Source organism: Myotis nattereri (genome assembly GCF_964212035.1).
Source record: "Myotis nattereri genome assembly, chromosome: 2".
Classification (NCBI taxonomy): domain Eukaryota; kingdom Metazoa; phylum Chordata; class Mammalia; order Chiroptera; family Vespertilionidae; genus Myotis; species Myotis nattereri.
In genome coordinates, this window is record NC_138076.1 from 28,049,568 (window position 1) to 28,069,663 (window position 20,096).

General features: G+C 42.7%; 1 protein-coding gene across 7 annotated transcripts in view; it reads left to right on the plus strand.

Annotated features, from left to right (window-relative positions):
* The window catches only part of PSD3 (pleckstrin and Sec7 domain containing 3), a 274,398-nt gene extending 254,717 nt beyond the window's left edge, over positions 1–19,681 (plus strand). For all 7 annotated transcript variants that reach the window (XM_081085033.1, XM_081085038.1, XM_081085037.1 and 4 more), the window contains 2 exons: positions 3,867–4,010; positions 17,511–19,681. In XM_081085033.1, coding sequence (XP_080941159.1) covers positions 3,867–4,010; positions 17,511–17,726 — 360 coding nt within the window. In that variant the 3' untranslated portion in view covers positions 17,727–19,681. The remainder of the gene's footprint in view (positions 1–3,866; positions 4,011–17,510) is intronic.
* The last annotated feature ends 415 nt before the right edge of the window (positions 19,682–20,096 follow it).

The window sequence follows — 20,096 nt, forward strand, 5'->3', positions numbered from 1 at the left end:
CTTTGTTGGTGGTTAATTTGCATATCACCCTGATTAGCCAATGGGAAGCATAGCGAAGGTATGGTCAATTACCCTTTTTGTCTTTTATTAGATAGGATAGAAATAGTCAGGTTTATAAATCGTAGCTTAATAACGATGACTAAATCCTACTAAACTGTGGTTTGGGTAGGAAAATGACAAATATAATATGCTTTGCACAGTGTTGTTCTGGTATGTATTCTTCATTAAAATTCGTAGAAATTGGGATTTATGAAAGATGGAGAAACCTAGTTCTAAAGCTTTTGGAAGATGCAAACATCTAAAAGAATATTTCAAAAAGATCAAAGAACTTATATGCATATATGCATAACCCATGGATGTAGACAATAGGGTGGTGAAGGCCTGGGGGAGGATAGGGAAGGGGGGGCTAGGAGGAGGGATCAATGGGAGGAAAAGGGAGACATATGTAATACTTTCAACAATAAAGGTTTTATTAAATAAAAGAATATTTACACAGAGGCAAAGTCCAAAACTATAGAGAATTTTGAAAATTCTTTTAACAAGTGACGTAAAATCTTATTTGAAAAGAAAGCTAGTATTTGGATTCTAATCATTTTATTAACCAAAAAAGGAAACAATTCATTTTGCTAAACAATAAATCACTATGCTTTACAAATCTAGACCCAATAGAAAAATCAGTCCAATATTTTAGCAGCCAGTCCACAGAAGAGGAAACGCTGGAAACGTGAAACCATGTGCTTCCTCCCCATGATCAGCGAAATGCAGATTCAGACTATAATGGCTAATCATTTCATACTAAGGAAATTAGCACAAATTGTGCAGGTGTGATACAAAATGTTGGCAAGAATGTAGAGCAGTGGGACTTTAAAACTTCCTGTGGAAATGGAAACTGTGGGGACACTTGGAACACAGGTTAGGGCAGCCGCGGGCCGGATCCGGCCCGTTTGAAATGAATAAAACTAAAAAAAAAAAAAAAAAAGACCGTACCCTTTTATGTAATGATATTTACTTTGAATTTATATTAGTTCACACAAACACTCCATCCATGCTTTTGTTCCGGCCCTCCGGTCCAGTTTAAGAACCCATTGTGGCCCTCGAGTCAAAAAGTTTGCCCACCCCTGGGTTAGGGTCATCTTAAATGTGTGCATATTCTGAAACCCAGAAATGCCACCTCTTGGTGATTATATAATAGGAAAACCCTTGCTTGTATTTATTAGGCAACATGTTTAATGCACTATCACTTAAAATAGCCTCAAGAAACTGGAAAACAATCTAAATATCCTTCAGTGAAATTGTAGTTTGTCCTACAGTGGAATACTACATGGTGGATAAAAGGAGGGAAGTAAAGTGAATAAATTTCAAAAACATGCCAATGAAAAAACAAGTTACAAAAGGAAACTTATTAAATATAAAAACCTAAAGAACAAATTCTCTATTTTTATGGTATAGGAATAACATAGAAAAGGAATAAGGTGAGCAGATAAATACAAGAAGTTTCAATTATTTTTATATTTTATTTGTTAAACTGGGTGTTAGATACATGAGTGTTCATCATATGTCATTCAATATGACTTTTTTATACCCGAGACATTTTATTAAACAAAAAATAACTCATTTTTTTCTTTTTCAAAATGGTCTAGTCACCAAATATCTTTTGCCAAGAATTCTGCTAAATAATTTATATGTCACAGTAAATATACAAAGGAAAATTACTTGGAAATAAGATAGCTATTAATACATTCTTCTTAGTCATCTCTGGCTGCCAGAACAAAATACCACAGACTGGGCGGCTTAAATGACAGAATTTCTTTTTCTTTGTCACAGTCCTGGGGACTGGAAGTCCCCGATCAAGGTGCCAACGGCTGTGGGGAGGGAGTCCCTGTGGGTTGCAGTCGCCCCTTTGTTCTGTGTCCTCACATAGCCTTCTTTGGTGCCTGGGCCCAGAGAGTGTGTTGTTGGTGGTGTCTCATTCTGTCGTATCAGGGCCCTGCTCTTATGACCTCATTTAACCTTAATTAGTTCCTCAGAGGCCCCATCTGCAGATATAGCCACACTGGGCTTCAACTTATGAATTCTGGAGGAACACAAACATTCAATCCATTACATGGTCTATAGTCTCCTTGGAGAAAGAGAGAGAAAGATGAATGAGAAGTTGTCAATAAAAGCTACCTGAAACGTTTTTCATTTGTATTCAGTATTTTTTTTTAAATATATTTTATTGATTCTTTACAGAGAGGAAGGGAGAGGGACAGAGAGTTAGAAATATCGATGAGAGAGAAACATCGACCAGCTGCCTCCTGCACACCCCCCACTCGGGATGTGCCTGCAACCAAGGTACATGCCCTTGACCGGAATCGAACCTGGGACCTTTCAGTCCGCAGGCCGACGCTCTATCCACTGAGCCAAACCGGTTTGGCTGCATTCAGTATTATTAGTGTACAAATGACAGGGTTGGAGATGTAGAGCCCTTTCTAATATCTCAAAACAGGTCATCCCTTCCTCACCCCCCATTCTTTCTGGGACTTCTTTGGGTCAGTTGGTATTTAAAAATAAGTCTTATCATCTTTGAATCACTCTGCTTATTCCTGCCACCTCTGTTGTTCATTTTGTAATCATGTTCTCTGCTTTTTATTTTTTATGTTTTAATATATTTTTATTTCAGAGAGGAAGGGAGAGGAGAGAGAAATAGAAACATCAATGATGAGAGAGAATCATTGATTGGCTGCCTCCTGCATGCCCTCCACTGGGGACTGAGCCTGAAACCCCATATGTGCCCTGACCAGGAGTCAAACCGTGACCTCCTGGTTCACAGGTCGACAGTCAACCACACCGGTGGAGCATTCTTTGCTTTTTAAAATGTTCCATTGTTCTCTTCTATTTTGATGGCTTTTAACTTGGATTTTTCCCCCTTGTTTGGCTTTCGGGACATGCATGATAACAAATCCTGAAGACATTATACGTGACTCTCATAACTTCTTAATATCTTTTTAAATGTACAGTGATGCCATATAATCTTAATTAGTATCAATAATTATTCCTTTTTGGTATTCTTATTATTCCACTCATCTAGAATAAAATGTTTATATTTTGAAATTATGTTTAATCAGCTCCCTTTCATTTGCTCTCATCCATTTCTTACTGTACATGTGAAATTTATACTCAACAAGAATTTGGATCATTACATGTGGAAGTGGAATAGTAAACAAAGCAGTTGTGCAATTATAGGAATGCAAGAGAATTCCGATCTCTTAGTTTTATTTTTTTAAATGCTGCTAGAAGGTTTGATAGTGTCTCTTGTTAGGTAGCTTATTGCCAAGGTGATATAAATGGTCCCCCTGAAATGGAAAGTCTTTGATATCAGAACATGTACAACTTTGGAGAGAAAAAGCATAGATTATTACCTTTTTTAGACTCCTATCTGATAGCTTTCAGACAGTTGTTTCGTGGTGGCTTTGCTTCTTTCGGAGAGGTTCCTCGGTCACTGCGGCAGGCGGAGGAACCAGCAGCATTGCCGAGTGGTCCTGCAGTGGGAAGCCACACTGTGTGGCACTCGGGACAGGCGCCTAACTGCGTGGCGGTGCCTTGCGTGTTGGAGTACTGCAGGAGGCAGTGCCTCGGCTCCGTGACAGTTACCCCTGATAAGGGCTCTGGAAGCATTTTGCTTAGTGACGGGGCCTGGGGAGGGAGGCTGGCCTCACTTGTCCTTCTGCCAAAGGTACTTGGGAACCGGCCACTGGCTTGGGAGAGGTGGTAAGAGGCGGCAGCCGAGGCTCACGGGACTGTTGCAGTGAATTAAAGTCATTCATCAGAAGGGATTTCTGTATTGATTTATTTTCGGACATTAAATGGCTTCCTATTTCCTGCAGGAGGAACAGCTGAAGTCACACGAGAGCAAGCTGAAGCAGATTACCACCGAACTGGCCGAGCACCGCTCGTACCCCCCGGACAAGAAGGTGAAGGCCAAGGAGATAGATGAGTACAAGCTGAAAGATCACTACCTGGAGTTTGAGGTGCGTGGGACCCGAGTGTAATAGAAGCCTGTACCCGAGTTCCCTCATGATTCCTCCACGAGGCAGTTTTTACAGTTACTGTAACTGGGACGTGTGCCTCGCCTGCTCTAACTTGCAAGCTCGGGCCTGGTCTAGGTCTCAGCGGCTCCTGGTGTTTATGATTCTATTTAAGCATCAAACAAACATCAAAGATAACTGTCAGTTTATGTGTCTGGTTGGAAGGGCCTGCTGTGAGGAGAGACGGCAGCAGTAGATGGGCATGCTGGGGTGGGCGGCTGCTTTCTATATTTCTGTGTCTTTCAAGAGAGTTGAGTCAAAAGAAAACACAATAGGGAAACAGATGCAGGTGGCATGAAGCGTCAGCTTTCCCCTGCCGCCAGGCAGCACCGATGCTCTTCCTCCCCCACTCAGTGTCCTTCAGGCAGAGACTGGCGATGCGGCACATCCCTGCACATCCATGCGCTGTAGCAAGTGTGGTTATTAAAGATTGGGAGGATCCATAAACTCTGGAGTGGTGGGACATTTAAAAGCAAGTTGAAGGCAGTATATTGCTATCCCTTAATCCCTTCGCCTTCTCTGCTTACCCCCTAGACTCGCTCCCATCTGGCAGCCATCCGTCTGTTCTTCGTATCTATGAGTTTGTTTCTGCTCTGCTTGCTTTTTAGAGTGTACATATAAGTGTCATCATACAGTATTTGTCTTTCTCTGATTTATTTCACTTAGCATAATACCCTCTAGGTCCATCCATGTTGTCACAATGACAAGTTGTTGTTTGTTTTTTATGGCTGAGTAGTAATATTCCACTATATAAATGTACCACATCTTCTTTACCCACTTGTCCACTGATGGACACTTAGGTTACTTTCACATCTTGGCTATTGTAAACAACGCTGCAGTGAACATAGGGAATGCATATGTCTTTTCAAATTAGTGTTTTCTGTTTCTTCAAATACCCAGGAGGGAATTGCTGGGTCATATGGTAGCTCTGTTTTTAATTTTTTGAGGAACCTCCATACTGTTTTCCATGTGGCTGCACTGATTTACAGTCCCACCAGCAGTACACAAGGGTTCCCTCTTCTCCACATCCTTGCCAACACTTGTTTATTGATTTCAAAGTCCCAGTCCTTAATCTGAGAGGATTTGGGCTCCTTCTGTCTTTCCACAACCCAACCGCGTCCATGTCTACCAGTCACATTTCTGCCCGCTCTCTCCAAACATACTTATGCCTTTGTTCGTTTACTTTCTTCTGGCCCAAATGCCCTTCCCCTCATCTCCATTTCAGAAAACCTCTTTATCTTTCAGATGCAGCCCACATCCCTCCTGTGAAAAGCCTGCTCCCAGCTTGCAAGTGGGTTTATTACTCTGTCGTAGTCCCACCACAGCTGGCCTCTGTTCAAGTTATTTCACTGGCATCTGTAGTGGCTTCCATACCTCCCCTGCCCAGGCCCATGAGCCTTCACAGAGCAGGGACCTCTTTGCTCTGTGCTTGCATGTTGAGTTGAACAGGATGTCATGGAAGATTAAAAAGTCTTTTCCTGAGTTACAAAATGTTTGTGATAAAATTGCCTTTGGGTTCACTGTGGACCCGTGTGCAAGTTTTCTTCGTGGCCGGCAAGTCCTTGCTGTGGGAGATGAAGATACACTCTTTCAGTAAAGTTAAAAGTTTATTCGCACAAACTGTTGGAAGCCTTACCAACAAAACACTTGAACAAATATTTTCTAAAAAATAAACAAAACTCTTAAGCAGCTCATCTTTCCCCGGCTTGTTCATTCCTGGGAAAAGGAGTTCTCAAAAAGCAATCATCGTCTTCACACTTGTCGAATGGCTTTCAGCTCGGGGCCTCTTGGGTTCACACGTGCTAATTAAATTTCCCAACACCTCCATCCCTGGCTTCCGGCCCTCCTCCCCTCCTCACCTTGCCTGGTGCCCTTGCCCGAAGGCTGAGAGCTGCCCCCAGGAGGTGGGGACAGCCACAGATCATGGAATGGTTGCCACTGTAGAAGCACTTCCTGCTTTGGAATCTGCTCTCTGAACAGGTAACCCAGCAGGAGCCAGCATTTCCATCTCCTAACATGAATTTACCAGCGGTTCTCAACCTGTGGGTCGCGACCCCTTTGGCGGTCGAACGACCCTTTCACAGGCGTCACCTAAGACCATCCTGCATATCAGATATTTACATTACGATTCATAACAGTAGCAACATTACAGTTATAAAGTAGCAATGAAAATAATTTTATAGTTGTGTCACAACATGAGGAACTGTATTTAAAGGGCCAGAAGGTTGAGAACCACTGATAGACCAAGCTTTGTGGGGACGAGTCTTGCTTTCATCCAAGTGTTGCATTCCAAAGCCCTCAGTTCATTAAATCAGACTCCTGTGCTAGTGTCAGGCATGTTGGATTGTCTGTCAGGCCGCCTAGCCTGTGTACCAGGAAGGAGGAAGGGTACCTCACTTTATAGATGTCACCTGAAAAGGTTTTTGTAAAAGTAATTGCTTTTTAAAACTGCATCATTAGTTTTCACTCATATAAAATAGTAGCATATCTTGTGGGGGCCCCCTTTGCTGTGGTTTCAGCCACCAGATTCTGCCCTGTGTGTTTGCTGGTGGAGACCCTTTGCCTGGCATTAAGCACCCTGCTGTGCCAGCCGCATCCCTGAGCAGCCGCTTCCTTCCCTGCAGGGGCGTGGGCGGTATTGACTGTTTTCTTCCCTTGGTCACTGCTGTAGCTTCTAGAGCAGTAGTTCTCAACCTTCCTAATGCCGCGACCCTTTAATACAGTTCCTCATGTGGTGACCCCAATTTCATTGTTACAAATTGAACATAATTAAAGCATAGTGATTAATCACAAAAACAATATGTAATTATATGTGTGTTTTCCAATGGTCTTAAGCGACCCCTGTGAAAGGGTCATTCAACCCACAGAGGGGTCACGACCCACAGGTTGAGAACCGCTGTTCTAGAGCATGGGGTAGTGCTCAGGACATATGTGTGGAATGAAGGAACGAAACTGAATTATTGTGCGTGAAACATAACCACGCCTGGAGTAGTTCTCTCAGGACGCGGAGTAGCTCCCCTGAAAACAAGGCTGACGGGCAGGCGAGGACGACAGAAGTGGGAGCCTCAGGGACAGCGACAGCGGGGAGCTGTGTCCTGTGTGTGGCCTTGTCACCAAGGAAGGATCCCGGCAGGAATGAGCTGCCACCCCTTCCTGCCGTCAGGGCCACCCTGTGGTTCAGAGTCGTTCTTACAGTTTTCACGTCTTCGTAAGGAAAAGTGCTCTTCTTTTGTTAGAACTTTAAGCTGTTAGTAATAACCCTGGGAGTTGCACCCGACTTTTTGCATTTCAGTTGTTTATTTCCCAAACAGTTCTTCGTGGTGGCCAAAGTCACAGCTCTTTCTATGCCTTAGAAATTCTAAAAAAAAAAAAAAAAAAAATACCCTGACTGCTAGTAAAAAATTAGAAATTATGGTAAATAGGTAGGTTTTAGGCTATATTTTTAAGTCTACAAAACGTCTTTAGAGAGCCAGGAGGCTTCCATCTATCTTAGCCTGAGCCTGTTGGAAAGAGATTCGAAAAGCAGCAATGGGCTACAATTGTCTAAATCAGTGGTTCTCAACCTTGGCTGCACATTAGAATCACCTGGGAATCTTTTTAAAATCCTGATTTCAGGGCCTCACCCTCCGGAAATTCTGTTTCTTTGTTATGGGGTGGGGCCACAACATTAGTAACAAAGAAACAGAATTTCCGGAGGGTGAGGCCCAGAAATCAGGATTTTATATATATATTTTATTGATTTTTTACAGAGAGGAAGGGAGAGAGATAGTTAGAAACATCGATGAGAGAGAAACATCAATCAGCTGCCTCCTGCACATCTCCTACTGGGGATTTGAAAGATTCCCAGGTGATTCTAATGTGCAGCCAAGGTTGAGAACCACTGGTCTAAATGCATGTGCCTCTCCTTGTTACTGAAGGGGGTGGTTTTGTTTTTGACTGAATTGATTCCTTCAAGTTATAGCTGTTACTTTTTTTAGAATAGTTCACTTGGAACCTAATCTCACTTTTGAAGGAGTTGTTAGGCATCACAAGTCTACATTACACACACCATCATTTCCCAATTTCCAAAAAAAAAATCCAAAATCATTTTATTTCATTATATTAATGTATTTCTACTTTATCCCGCTCCAGTTTCACTTGAAAATGTTTGAATTGCTCTCCATGCTTCCGGTGCATTTGCAGATATACCCAGATGTGGGCTGGATGAATAGTGTATAAGGGCTGTAAAATCTCTGGGAAATGCCTGGGCCCTTAGAGAAGCAGCCCGATTAAAGGAATTCCCATAAGAGCACTGACGTTGGCCCAGGGATTCGGCTAGATGTTTCTTCAGCTTTAGAAACAACAGCTATTAGAAAGTGAAGATGGTGTTTACTCCAGGATGTTTTTGATGTAACATTGAAGGTGTTCTCAGTGGCTTTGTTATCGACGGGAGTAGAGTTCACTTCCCTGATGGCGCAGATGCAGAACGAAGTCCCCCTTGGCCTAAAGGGTTAGAATTCACCCGTGTCCGCTCCCGAATTGTGACCCGGAGTAGTATATGCTTCTTATGGCTTAAGACAGGACCCACACCAACCACATGGCTAGGAAACTCAATTTTAGGACAACAAATGTCCACTGTAACAAAACATAGAAATGTCTTAGGGCTGAATATTTTAAATCTAGAAAATCTGGGACATTCTTGAGGCATGAGGCATCTTTTCTGAATTTCTAATTTTTGGTGGCATGTAAAATGGCATGATTCCTTCTGAAGCTGACATACTTGAGAATCAGAGCACAATCTGTGCAGCATCATTCGGGAAACTCAAAACAGCTCATCTCTAGAAGTGCACAGAATATACATAGCTAGTTGTAAAGCCTCAGTTTTATTGTTGGGTTGTTTGTTGCTGGGTGGGTGGGTGGTCTGATGTATTTCTTTTTTAACAAATGCTCTGGTTGTGGTCTTAGCCCTGTTTCCCAGATTGCTCATTTTTTATTTGTCCACATCAGATGAGTGATTTTCACACCATGGACCACTTTTCCTCTCACAGGAGCCCTCCAAGGCTTATCTCAATACAAAGCCAACTGTCACAAGGCAAATCCGCCTCTGAAACAAAATGATATCGCTATTAATTTATAAGTGGCTTTGATCATAAAAGCACAGGGATAGCAGTTATTACCCTTTTTCTCCCTGGTGAAAGCAAGGGAGAAATTCCATTAACTTACTTAAAGAAGATTAGAAGCGATTCTCGGTCTTAGCAACTGAATCTAGCCAGGAACCCAGTGCCATCCCCTTTATAGAAAACATCACAAAGTTATTCAATGTCTGGATCTGAGAAGCTAGGATATTTCAGGTTAATAGAATTCTTGGGGATATGTAAGAATGTTTTTAGTAGGATGCCAAGTAGTATAGTTATGAGTCAAAAGCTAGAGGCCTAAGACAGTGGGAGCGGGGTGAGGGCATGTGCGGGGGGTGGGGGAGGCTGGGGGAAGGGCAATTGGGGGGAAAAAGGAGACATATGTATTACTATTTGTAATACTTTAAATAATAAAAAAATAAAACTTCTAAAAAAGCTAGAGGCCTAAGATCAGCAGTTGTCCAAGCTCAAGTCCAGTTAGTAATAGAGACATAATTCTTGCATTGCTATATGGAATTGCATTTGGTAAGATGTGATGAAAGAGTACCTAAGAAGCTCTGAATTTTAATCTGTAAATAATGGCATGTGCTTTTGAAAGGAAGAGCAGCTTAGCAATAGGACTCTTTAAATCACATTTTTAACAAATGATTGAAAAGAACTAGGGCCATACCCCAGAAGACAGAATAAATAGCCAGTCAGGTGACTTGAAATGACTCCCTGTCACTGAGTCCCTCCTTATGCCTGCAATGTCTGCTGTGAGGAGGGTCACCACTTCAAGTTAAGGTATTGTCTGCAGGCAAAGGGCAAATACTTGAGTAATAAATTAGTAAAATCGGGAAATGACTCACCTGGGAGTTAGGAGGACTTTTTCGTCTTATCCTTGATGTGTTTTATTGTATTTTTTTAATATATTTTATTGATTTTTTTACAGAGAGGAAGGGAGAGGGATAGAGAGTTAGAAACATTGATGAGAGAGAAACATCGATCAGCTGCCTCCTGCACACCCCCTACTAGGGATGTGCCCATAACCAACATATATGCCCTTGGCCGGAATCGAACCTGGGACTCTTCAGTCCGCAGGCCGACGCTCTATCCAATGAACCAAACCAGTTAGGGCTGTTTTATTACATGGTTATTCTCGCTGGGCCTCAATTTTGGGGTATCAAATTGAGATGGGATTGGGTGAACTTACCTAGAAGGTCCCTTCCAACAATGTATGTATTTTTGAGAAGAGTGACATGTTAACACCAATTAGAGTATTAAAGTAACTCACCCTCTCACTAAGGGTGTTAAACACAGGACAATAATATTTAAATTTAAGATGTCAGGGGATCGAAGCCAACACTACCCAATAGAGATACAATGCAAACCACATTTATAATTTTAAATTTTCTAGTACCCGCAGCTACATTTAAAAACTTAAAGCACTGGGGGATAGGGGAGGCTAGGGGACTGTCGGGGGGGGGGGGGGGGGAGGACACATGTAATACCCTTTGTAATACTTTAAGCAAAAAAAAAAAAAAATTAAAAAAAATAAAAACTTAAAGAAAACTGGTGGAACTAATTGTAATAAGACATTGAAATTTAATACAGTATATCCAAAATAATATCATTTCAACATGTAATCAGTATAAGATATTAAGATATTTCACACTCATTTTTTCCTACATTACCCAAATTTAGCCAACACTTTGCACGCATGGCCTGTCTCAGTGCAGACTGGCCACGTTTCCCGTGCTCCGCAGCTGAATGGAGCTAGGGGCTGCTGTACTGGCCGGCCTGTGTGCAGACCACACAGTCTGCTTAAAAGCCAGCGAGGGATGAAGAGGCCTGGTAGCAGCCTGGGTACAGGTAGATAGGAGCCAAGCAGGTATGAATGCAGGTGTTGTGCACCTACAAGGCTTTGCAGTGGTTTGCGGACGGTGTCCCCTCCGATTTAGCAGCACCTATGCTGTGCCAGCTGTTTAATGTTCTGATGACTACTTCTGGGTGGAAATACAATAAAGAGGAGTCGCACCTGGTATGAGTGACATACTCACCTGCGGCCTCGTAGCTTCTTCCTCTCAGTAACTTGTGAGATAGGGGGACCTACATTTCCCTCACCAAGAGAGTTCCCAATGAGTAGCCGCCTTCCCAGCTCCCTTAGACTTTGTGGTACATGACCCGCCCCATCAGTTAGTTTACTGCCGAATGCTTTCCTGGGCTAACTCTGGAATCAGAACAATGAAAGGGGGAGCCTTTTTGGTGTGTTGGGGTTTTTTTTGTTTGGTTTTTTCACAAGAGTACTTGTCTCTCTCTAAACTACAGTAGGTTTCTTCTCACTATTTTCTCAAAGAATCTGTATGCTTTTGATCTAAGAGTTTTAAAAACTTTGTTTGCTTAAGTATCTGATCTGAGATGAAGGCTTTTGGTGGGGAGCAGACTGTTGAGCTTCTTTAGGGTTTTCTAGTTCAGAATTACTCAGTGGACTCACAGTGAAAACTTAAAATGTTTTCAGAAATATTATCTCTGAAAATATTAGACCAAAAAAACATCATATGCAAGCCAAGTGATATTTGCTGTAAGAACGCCCAGTGCAGCATTCATTGGAAGACTAGAAATTGGTTCCCCTGTGTCATATAGACTTTCTGCAGGAGCGTTCGACAATTTGTTTACTTATGTTCCTCTTTGAGACATGCGTTTGGGAGCAAGATATATGGAAGGAGACACATTACTGATCACACACACTAGCAATTGTGCAGGGCGCTTTCATAGTAGCTTGCATCCCAAACTTGCTCTGGCCTTTGACAACATTGTAAATAAAACAGGTAACCAGGGCTATTTCCTTTCAGTGCCCTACCCCCACCTTGTGGTTCAGCATTCCCTCCAGGGACCAGTAGTGTGTCCTCTTCCATATGTCTTACTTCCAAGTAGCTCTCCCCAACTTAGAGAATCCCAGAAAGTTTGCAGCTGAGAGTGGCTGTGTCCCCTTATTTTCACATGTGGCACCTGAGGCCTGGAGGGAGGGAGGTCTGGTTGCTCAGTGTCGGACTCCATGGGTTGGAAGATCCTTTACTTCACAGGATAAAATTGGACGTAAAACTAGTAAGATGCTAGCTTATGGGACTTCCTACAGGAAGGGGCATTCAAATTGGGAATGCAGAAGGTGTAAAAGCGCTTTAAGCTCAAAAGCAATTAATAATCTTGGAGATGAAATGCCATGGGAGAAGGCAGCTTAGAGCAAAGGTCCTTCAAAGCGTCCTGAAATCCTACTTGACAAATGCCCTCAAAAAACTGCCCATGTCCCTCATGCCTGCCATTGACCTCTCTGGAGCTGTGAGTCTGACAGACAGGCTGCCGGGAAGAAGTTCGGGGACGTGCCTCTGAGGGGTGTGTGTAGGACCTTAGGATTCCAGGGCAATCAGAAGCATAGACAAAGTATAAACTGAAATACTAGGAGCACGGCCTATATAAAAAAGTTGTCAAAATGCACTGAAATGTTGCGTTAGATGTTCCCTAAGGAAAAGTTCAGTGAGAGACAACTTTTATCCCATAAGAGCTCAAGTTAGCCTTTTGTCAGATAAGTAGTGTTTCTCTACTCAAATTCCTCTCTGGGTATATAGAAACTTATCTTCATATCCCTGTGTTTCAAAGGACTTTTTTCCCTCCATTTTACTGAGAAGCAAAATTTTTAAATGCCATTAATCCAATCGGTGATTTTTTTAAAGTTAGTTTTATACTAGGCTGTTTTTTTTTGTTTGTTTGTTTTGTTTTGTTTTGTTTTTAAATATATTTTATTGATTTTCTACAGAGAGGAAGGGAGAGAGATAGAGAGTTAGAAACATCGATGAGAGAGAAACATCGATCAGCTGCCTCCTGCACATCTCCTACTGGGGATATGCCCGCAACCCAGGTACATGCCCTTGACCGGAATCGAACCTGGGACCTTTCAGTCCGCAGGCCAACGCTGTATCCACTGAGCCAAACCGGTTTCGGCGTAGGCTGTTGTCAAAACCCTCCCACAAGGCCACACTGGGTGGGGCCCTTAGGAACTGGGGTGACCGGAGCCCCCAGTTGGTGGGTCTGAACTGGGCAATTCATTTCTTGAAGTTTCCACACAGAAAACAAAATACGTATCTTTTCTAAGTGAGCTTTGTGGACTTTTAAATTCAGAATTGGGATTTCCTTTTTTAAAAGAAAAATATCTGGGCACTGAAACAGACTGGCTTCATAGAAAGGATTTTGAGAACTAGAGTAACAAAGAAAAGAATGAGAGGTAGCAGTGTTTAAAAATTACTTCTTGAATCAGGAAGACTGTCCTTAACAGCCCAATGCTGTTCTCGGCTGGACCCTGAGGAGGGCGGTAGCAGGACCAGGGATGGGGGAGAGCCATCCATGGCCTGTGAGCTCTGCTTTCTCTCTCGGGCAGTGGATTGGCCTGAGTAATCAATCCTCTGGCAAATACTGGGTGCCATAGGCAGGGGCTGGGGCTGCAGAATGGACACACTGACGCTCTCAAAACATGTCCTACCAGCCCGGTCCTTTTTGTCTGATCACGGCTTTTTGACCTCTTCTGCTTGTATTATTATAAGAAGTGAGTTTTTTATTTTAAAGTTTTTTTTTAATTGAAGTCACAAAATTTATTTAGAGAGCCATAGAGCCAAAAGGTAGAGTGAAACAAAGGCACTGAATCCACACTTCCTAAGGTTTTCCTGAAAGCCACAAATACAGACCAGGTGAACCAAAAATGTGTGTATTTGCTGTATACCCACAGGCAGTGGGTTACCTCTGCATGCTGAAGACTGATAGGGAAGTAGGAGGGGAAAATAGGGAAAAAACTTTACATTTTTAGATAAGAACTTATAGGAAACTCTGTTTTGAATGTAATTACTTTCATAAGTTAGCAGGTAGTGGTGGGTGAGCCAACTGATCAAGGAGAAAGTCTATGCAAATCAATTCTGCCATCATCCCCAAGAGAATGCAAACACAGTCTTTATTTAAATAAGCAGTTACTTTAAAAGCTCCTCCTTGTTTTGTTTGCTTGTTTTTATTTTTTGTTTTCCAGCACAGAGATCTAGGAGCAAAAGATGTTTGCTATGTACATGACATTATTAGTTTCTTCCCATTTCATTCTAAGATGGCCTTTCCCCTGCCCTGGTGAGGAAGGAAAATGTCAGGAGGAAATGTATTCAGGCTGGGACTGTGGAGCTGTGAGGTCTGAATGCAGATGACAGCTCTGTGTTACAAGTGGCGGCGCAGCTTTATTTTCATTCCGGTGGTTACTGTCGTATTCATAGCAGAGGGCAGAAGGAGAGAGCGTTCCATCAAATCAAGTAAAAAATAGTTTGCAGGGCTCAAGAGAAAAGAAACTGCTCTGTCAGGTGCATGTACATGTATGTGTGGATGGGATTACATTTCTCCTCAAATAACATCGGTAGGTGTGATTTTTTTTTTTTAAGCAGACAATTAACCTTCAACTTACGCAGCAGCTTGCTTGGCCTTGGACATGGTGTTTTTTATTCCTCCCAAGTTAGCTTCGCTACTAGTGACCAGGGATATATTTTTCTATGCGTCTGAGAAGTATTTTTACAAGTAATTGAAGGCCAACTTAATAAAGTAATACAGCAAAAAATGTAAGGAGGTTACAGAGGGAAGAAAGACTTTATTTTAGTAGATAAAGAAGCCATTAAACACTGGAATTGTCTTTGGCTCTTGGCCACAGAAGGCATCATGAAAACAGCAAATCTTAAGAAGGAAATTAAGGCAGAGAGTTTTGCTGAGAGGACAAAACCATAAAAACAATATTCAGATGCTTATCTGCAGAGCATAGCTGCTGGACTGGGATTTGGTAAAATCCCATGTCAAGCTTTTTTTTTCTGATCGTGGAATCGGATCAGGCAGCCATCCTGTTAGAAATCTATTCACACTGTTGGAGAATTTCTGAGGAAGGACGCTGAGCATACAGCACTGACATTTCTAAGAATTGATCTGAAAACGAATCGGCAAGAGACTAAAACAAAATCTTTAATAACCTAACCAAAGGCAGCAAATTGTCCCTGAGGCACATCTTATTCTCAAACCCTCTGTGCCCTTCTTAATGAAAGACACACACTTGAAAGGGCTCCATAATGAAGACTAACGATTTAGGAAAATGAGTTGATGCTGCACTTTTTGTTAGTGCAGTGCCCGAACCACGCCACCTGGCCCCAAAGCTGGTCCTTCACTGCCACAGGCACCTCCCAGACTCACTTCTTACATCCCATCACATTTTTAACCTAACCCGAGCTGTACTCATTCTCGGATCGTGTGATTACTTTGTGGCATGAAACTACATTCATTAAAACACTCAGGTGTTTTCATTTCTTCTTACCTTTCTATCTTCTGGTTATGAATAATATTGTCAGAAAAGAGTACAAAACTTTCATGTTATTGTTTACTTGTTAGTGTCAGCAGCAGGTTCTTTTCTGTGTTAATACTGATGAGACTGCTACTCTCCAACCCAGGGAGCCTAGAACCTTAGGTTAGTATTGAAGTATTGACCATGCTCCTGGAACATTGCATGTAAATCACATGTAAGAATGATCAGGCCAAGGAAATCAGATATAAATAACCATTGACAGATTTTTATCTCTTTAATGAATGCTTTGTTATAGGGTTAAATTTAGAGGCTGCTTTTCATGAATGAATGACATCTAGTTACTGTCCAAATGAACATCCAACGTAGCCATATACAGTGGTCCAGTTTCTCTTTGTTTTTAAGATGAACATGGAAAATAATATTTTGGTCTCATTTACTGCTAGATAAGAGATACTCAGAACACATATATCTGTTTTGTTAACCTCAAAAGTATGGTATAAACTATTTTTCTTTATGTGTGGAGAGAGAGCCCAGTCTTAAGCACAGTAGCCTGCCCCTCACTCGGTGCAGCTGTGCTGGGTTTGCCGTGCACGGCATCTCGACAGTCCCGGTCAGGTGGATGTGAACGTGGACGTGGTAGGATACAGACAAATCTTTGCTGGGTGGTGGCTCATGAGCCTCAGCACTGCCTCACAGGGTCAGACCGGGGTGAGTTTTTGGGAAACATGGGAATGTGGTACACTGGAGATTAAGTGTCCCCAGAGATTACTGACTTGGGAACTCATCAAGCATCCACCTCTATGTCTATTCCTACTGCTGGTCAGAGCTTCATGCAAAGCTGTTCCTTTACTCAGAGGAAATATTTGGGAGTTGGAGAGATTTACATATTTAGATGGGTCTGAAATCCAGGAAGACATGGCAGAAACCAATATCCACTGAATGGTTCTCCAAGATGTTTAGCTAAAGTATTTTGAAGAGGCATGTGGTTTGGTTTCAGAAAATGGTAAAAAGCAAAGCTATGTTACTGGGTTTCATAGCCTGTGTCCCTGTAAGCCATTGTAACTCAGAAACAGCACAGCCCCTGGGACGTTCGTGAACCCACTGCACTCTCCCTTACTTCTCTCAACCACGACCACGCACCCCTCGTTTTCTGGCCCCCTTCCACCTTTCCTTTGCCTTTTCTTCTCATCTGACTTATTTTGACTAGAATCGATCAAATCAAGAATCTGAGATCCTTCTGTAATTTTCAGTCTATATAATAGTTCTAAATAGTGACTCAGAAGCTTTTTAAAAAGTACCAATTAGAGTTAGAGGGGGGAAAAATTCTCTGCTATGTTCTTCTCAGTTATTCATACAAAAAGATGCCCAGCGACAAGAGAATCAGGAACTATTTAAAATGGAGTGAATACTCAACAAATCATTGGTGGAAAAATTTTGTAGAATGAGAAAAGTATCAGAAAATAATTTGAAGTTTGGCAGGAAACCCAGAGCAGCTGGAAAGTGTTGTGGTCTCATAGGGGACTAGAAAGTCGAGTCCCCATAGACTGATTCCTCCAGATGAGTCTTTGTAGAGTTACAGGGACCATATTCAAGCCAGGTTCAAGTGACACCTAGGGAAGTTCAAGTGGGTACAGGCAGCACAGAGCCATTGGAGCCACCCAGTCGCCAAAAATCAGGAAGTTATAGCCTCTCCCACTTACACCCTTCTTGTAGCTGAGTGTTCAGATAGCATGATTCCTCCATCTGATGGCCAGTAACTCCAAGTCGGCATTCTTTCAGAATGCAGAGCAAACTTGAACTAAAGTTCTGTCTTCATTTCTCATCTAAACGAGTGAGTCCATCAGTCCCCTGGGGCTGTTGCCCACTTTGGGGAATGAAGTCAAGTCTTCAACAGCCAGGCTGCGCTCCAGGTAGTCATTGCACTGGGCATGCTGCACGCGTGCATTTGTGAACAGTGTGTTGACAACAGTTCTTCTCTGATTTCCCGTCCAGCAAACCCGGTATGAGACGTACATCGGCATTCTGAAAGAAGGCGGCAAGAAGCTCCTGGGCAGCAATGGCAGTGAAGCCCCAGGACTGAAGAAGTCGCATTCGAGTCCTTCTCTGAACCCAGATTCATCTCCGGTCACTGCCAAAGTCAAGCGCAACGTGTCAGAGCGGAAAGATCACCGACCCGAAACGCCCAGCATTAAGCAAAAAGTTACTTAGAATCCATCTGCGACCAGGAAAGGGCTGGTCATGGAGCAAAACAGAGTTTTTCAAGATCCTTCTGGTAAATCCGTGAATATATTTAAAAAAAAACAAAAACAATAGTCTGTGACTAAATGGTGCATTAGTAACCTTTTCTATTGTATATTTTTGTTCGTTTCTGTACAGATTGTCTCTTTGCTCTTGATTTCTTTGCTTTGACGATTTTTGCCACTTGATAACTAATGCACCTTTTTGTGAGGGGGAGGGGATCATGATTTCAGATTGAATTGTGTATCACTTCTCCTTTGGTTTTCTCTTGTTTGCACTCTCTCAGTTGTTTCATGTATTCTCAAACCAACTGTTACACTTTTTTTTTAAGGTTAAAAAAAATGAATCCGTTGTGAACCACTTTACTGGACAAACGTAGTTTAATCAGTTCCAGCCAGACTTAACATAAACCTTCATATGTGAATTCTTGCCAGTCACAGAGGTGGCATTGAGCACTCACAGAAGTTCGCTTCAAAATTCCAGTTCGGGAATCTGGTGTTCCACGCTGACGCAGCTGTGCGGGCACCTCAGCACTTGTCTTTGGGGTCTGACCCTGCGGGAAGCAGGGAGAGGGGTGCGGAGATCGCGGGACTGGAGAACTTACGAAGCGTGCTGGAGCGTTGAGTCCATTTTAGCCAAGCAAGGAAAGAGGAGGTGGGGCCTTTTTGCCATTGAAGGTTAAGGAAAGATGACACAAGGTTCATTTTGTTCTCTAAAGAAGCATGATAATGATCAACTCTTGGGAGCGGCAGCAGGAGGCACGTGTTCACGCTGCAGGAAACTGTTACCTCGCTCCCAGGGGTCTAGACCAGGAATCCAGAACGATCTCTATTGTCATCACCCTTGTCATCCAGGAGTTTAAACGTGTAGGCAGCTGTTGTCTCCTGGTTGTAAGAACATCAGGGTCTTAAGAAAAACAAATAAGAGAAGAACAGGGAGCTGCAGGTTTCCAGCAACGGAATCCTGAGTCTTTAAAGTCCATCTGAGAGTAATCAATAGTCTGAATGGCCTGTGGTTGGAAAAGTGAGGACTCTGCTGGTTGCATATACCGAGTTACTTAGTTTATTCTTATCTTAAGTCTCTTTGATAGTCACTTCTCTTTGCTCCTACTGAACTTTCTCCTAAGAATAAAGACTATTTTAAATCATTTCTTTCTATCTGCTCAAAATCATTCTGTTGACCTTGAAGTCATAAGCTTGTTTCCGTGACGGTCCCTGCGGAATTCAGGGTGATAAAAAGAACATTCTCTTGTATAGGAAGAGATAGGAGTGAAAATTGAGCCCACCATGAGTTAGAACTTTCTGATGTTGAAACTTTGTGATCCTTACAGCTGTAATCTCCACAACTTCAGAACTGGAGGAGTCACTTTGAATGCTCTTTTCCCCTCCCACAGAAAATTGCTCTAGTTCTACTCAGTGTATTAGTTAAAGGTACTATGACCAAAGAATTGGGCACTCTGCATGCATAGCATGGTTCCAGGGAGTTAGAGAAAGCCTGCTCTTAAACCGTGGCCATTTCCAGTGGCATTAAATCACATGATTATTTATTCACATTCACTTCCTGCCTATATAAATGTTCATAGTTGATGGTGCCCAGAAAAGAGAAACCCCTCGCTAAGGGTATAGCCGCTTGTTTTGTGATAAGTACTTTGCCACGCCTTTGAAAAACTCACTCTAACCTTCTGTCTTGTGTAGATAAAGGCAATGACAATTTATGTTTCAGAACCAAGAAACGAATAGGATAGTTACCAATGTGGCTCATAAGACCTGATTCATTTCTGTAGCTTCTGACTGTGTTCAAGATTCCCACAAGGGAATCATCTTTCTTCCTAGAATCTGAATGATCGGCCTGCTTGTTTTCTGCCTAGTTCTTTATCCTGAGCCGAGGGGAGAGAGATCCCTAGGCCAGGTTGTCTCTGAGCTTCGATAACTAAAGGGAAAAAAAAGTCCCTGACGGGCTTAAATGTGTCTGCCCACAGTGTGCGTGTGTCTGTGTACATAGTGTCCCTGTGTGTTCCACTTGTAGTATTTAATGAACAGAACGGTACCTTGCCTCCAAGCCTGGCGTTCAGAGCGGTTCTGAATCCTCGGTTAGCACAGCAGGACATGGCTCCCGCTGTGTGAGTCACTGGTGTGTCTCCAGGGGCTTCTGCACATGCTAATAGTAATGGGATGAGAAGGGCACTTTTGAGGCTGCGGTATGTGGTGTTTGCATAGTGTATCTTTAAAAACAACCGCAAGGCTATTTGCTGAGCCAGGGGGCAGCCTGCCCTGCCATGATGATGTCCATCTTTAGGGGACGGGCCATGAACACCTCCTGAGGCCTGTCAGGTGTCTGTCT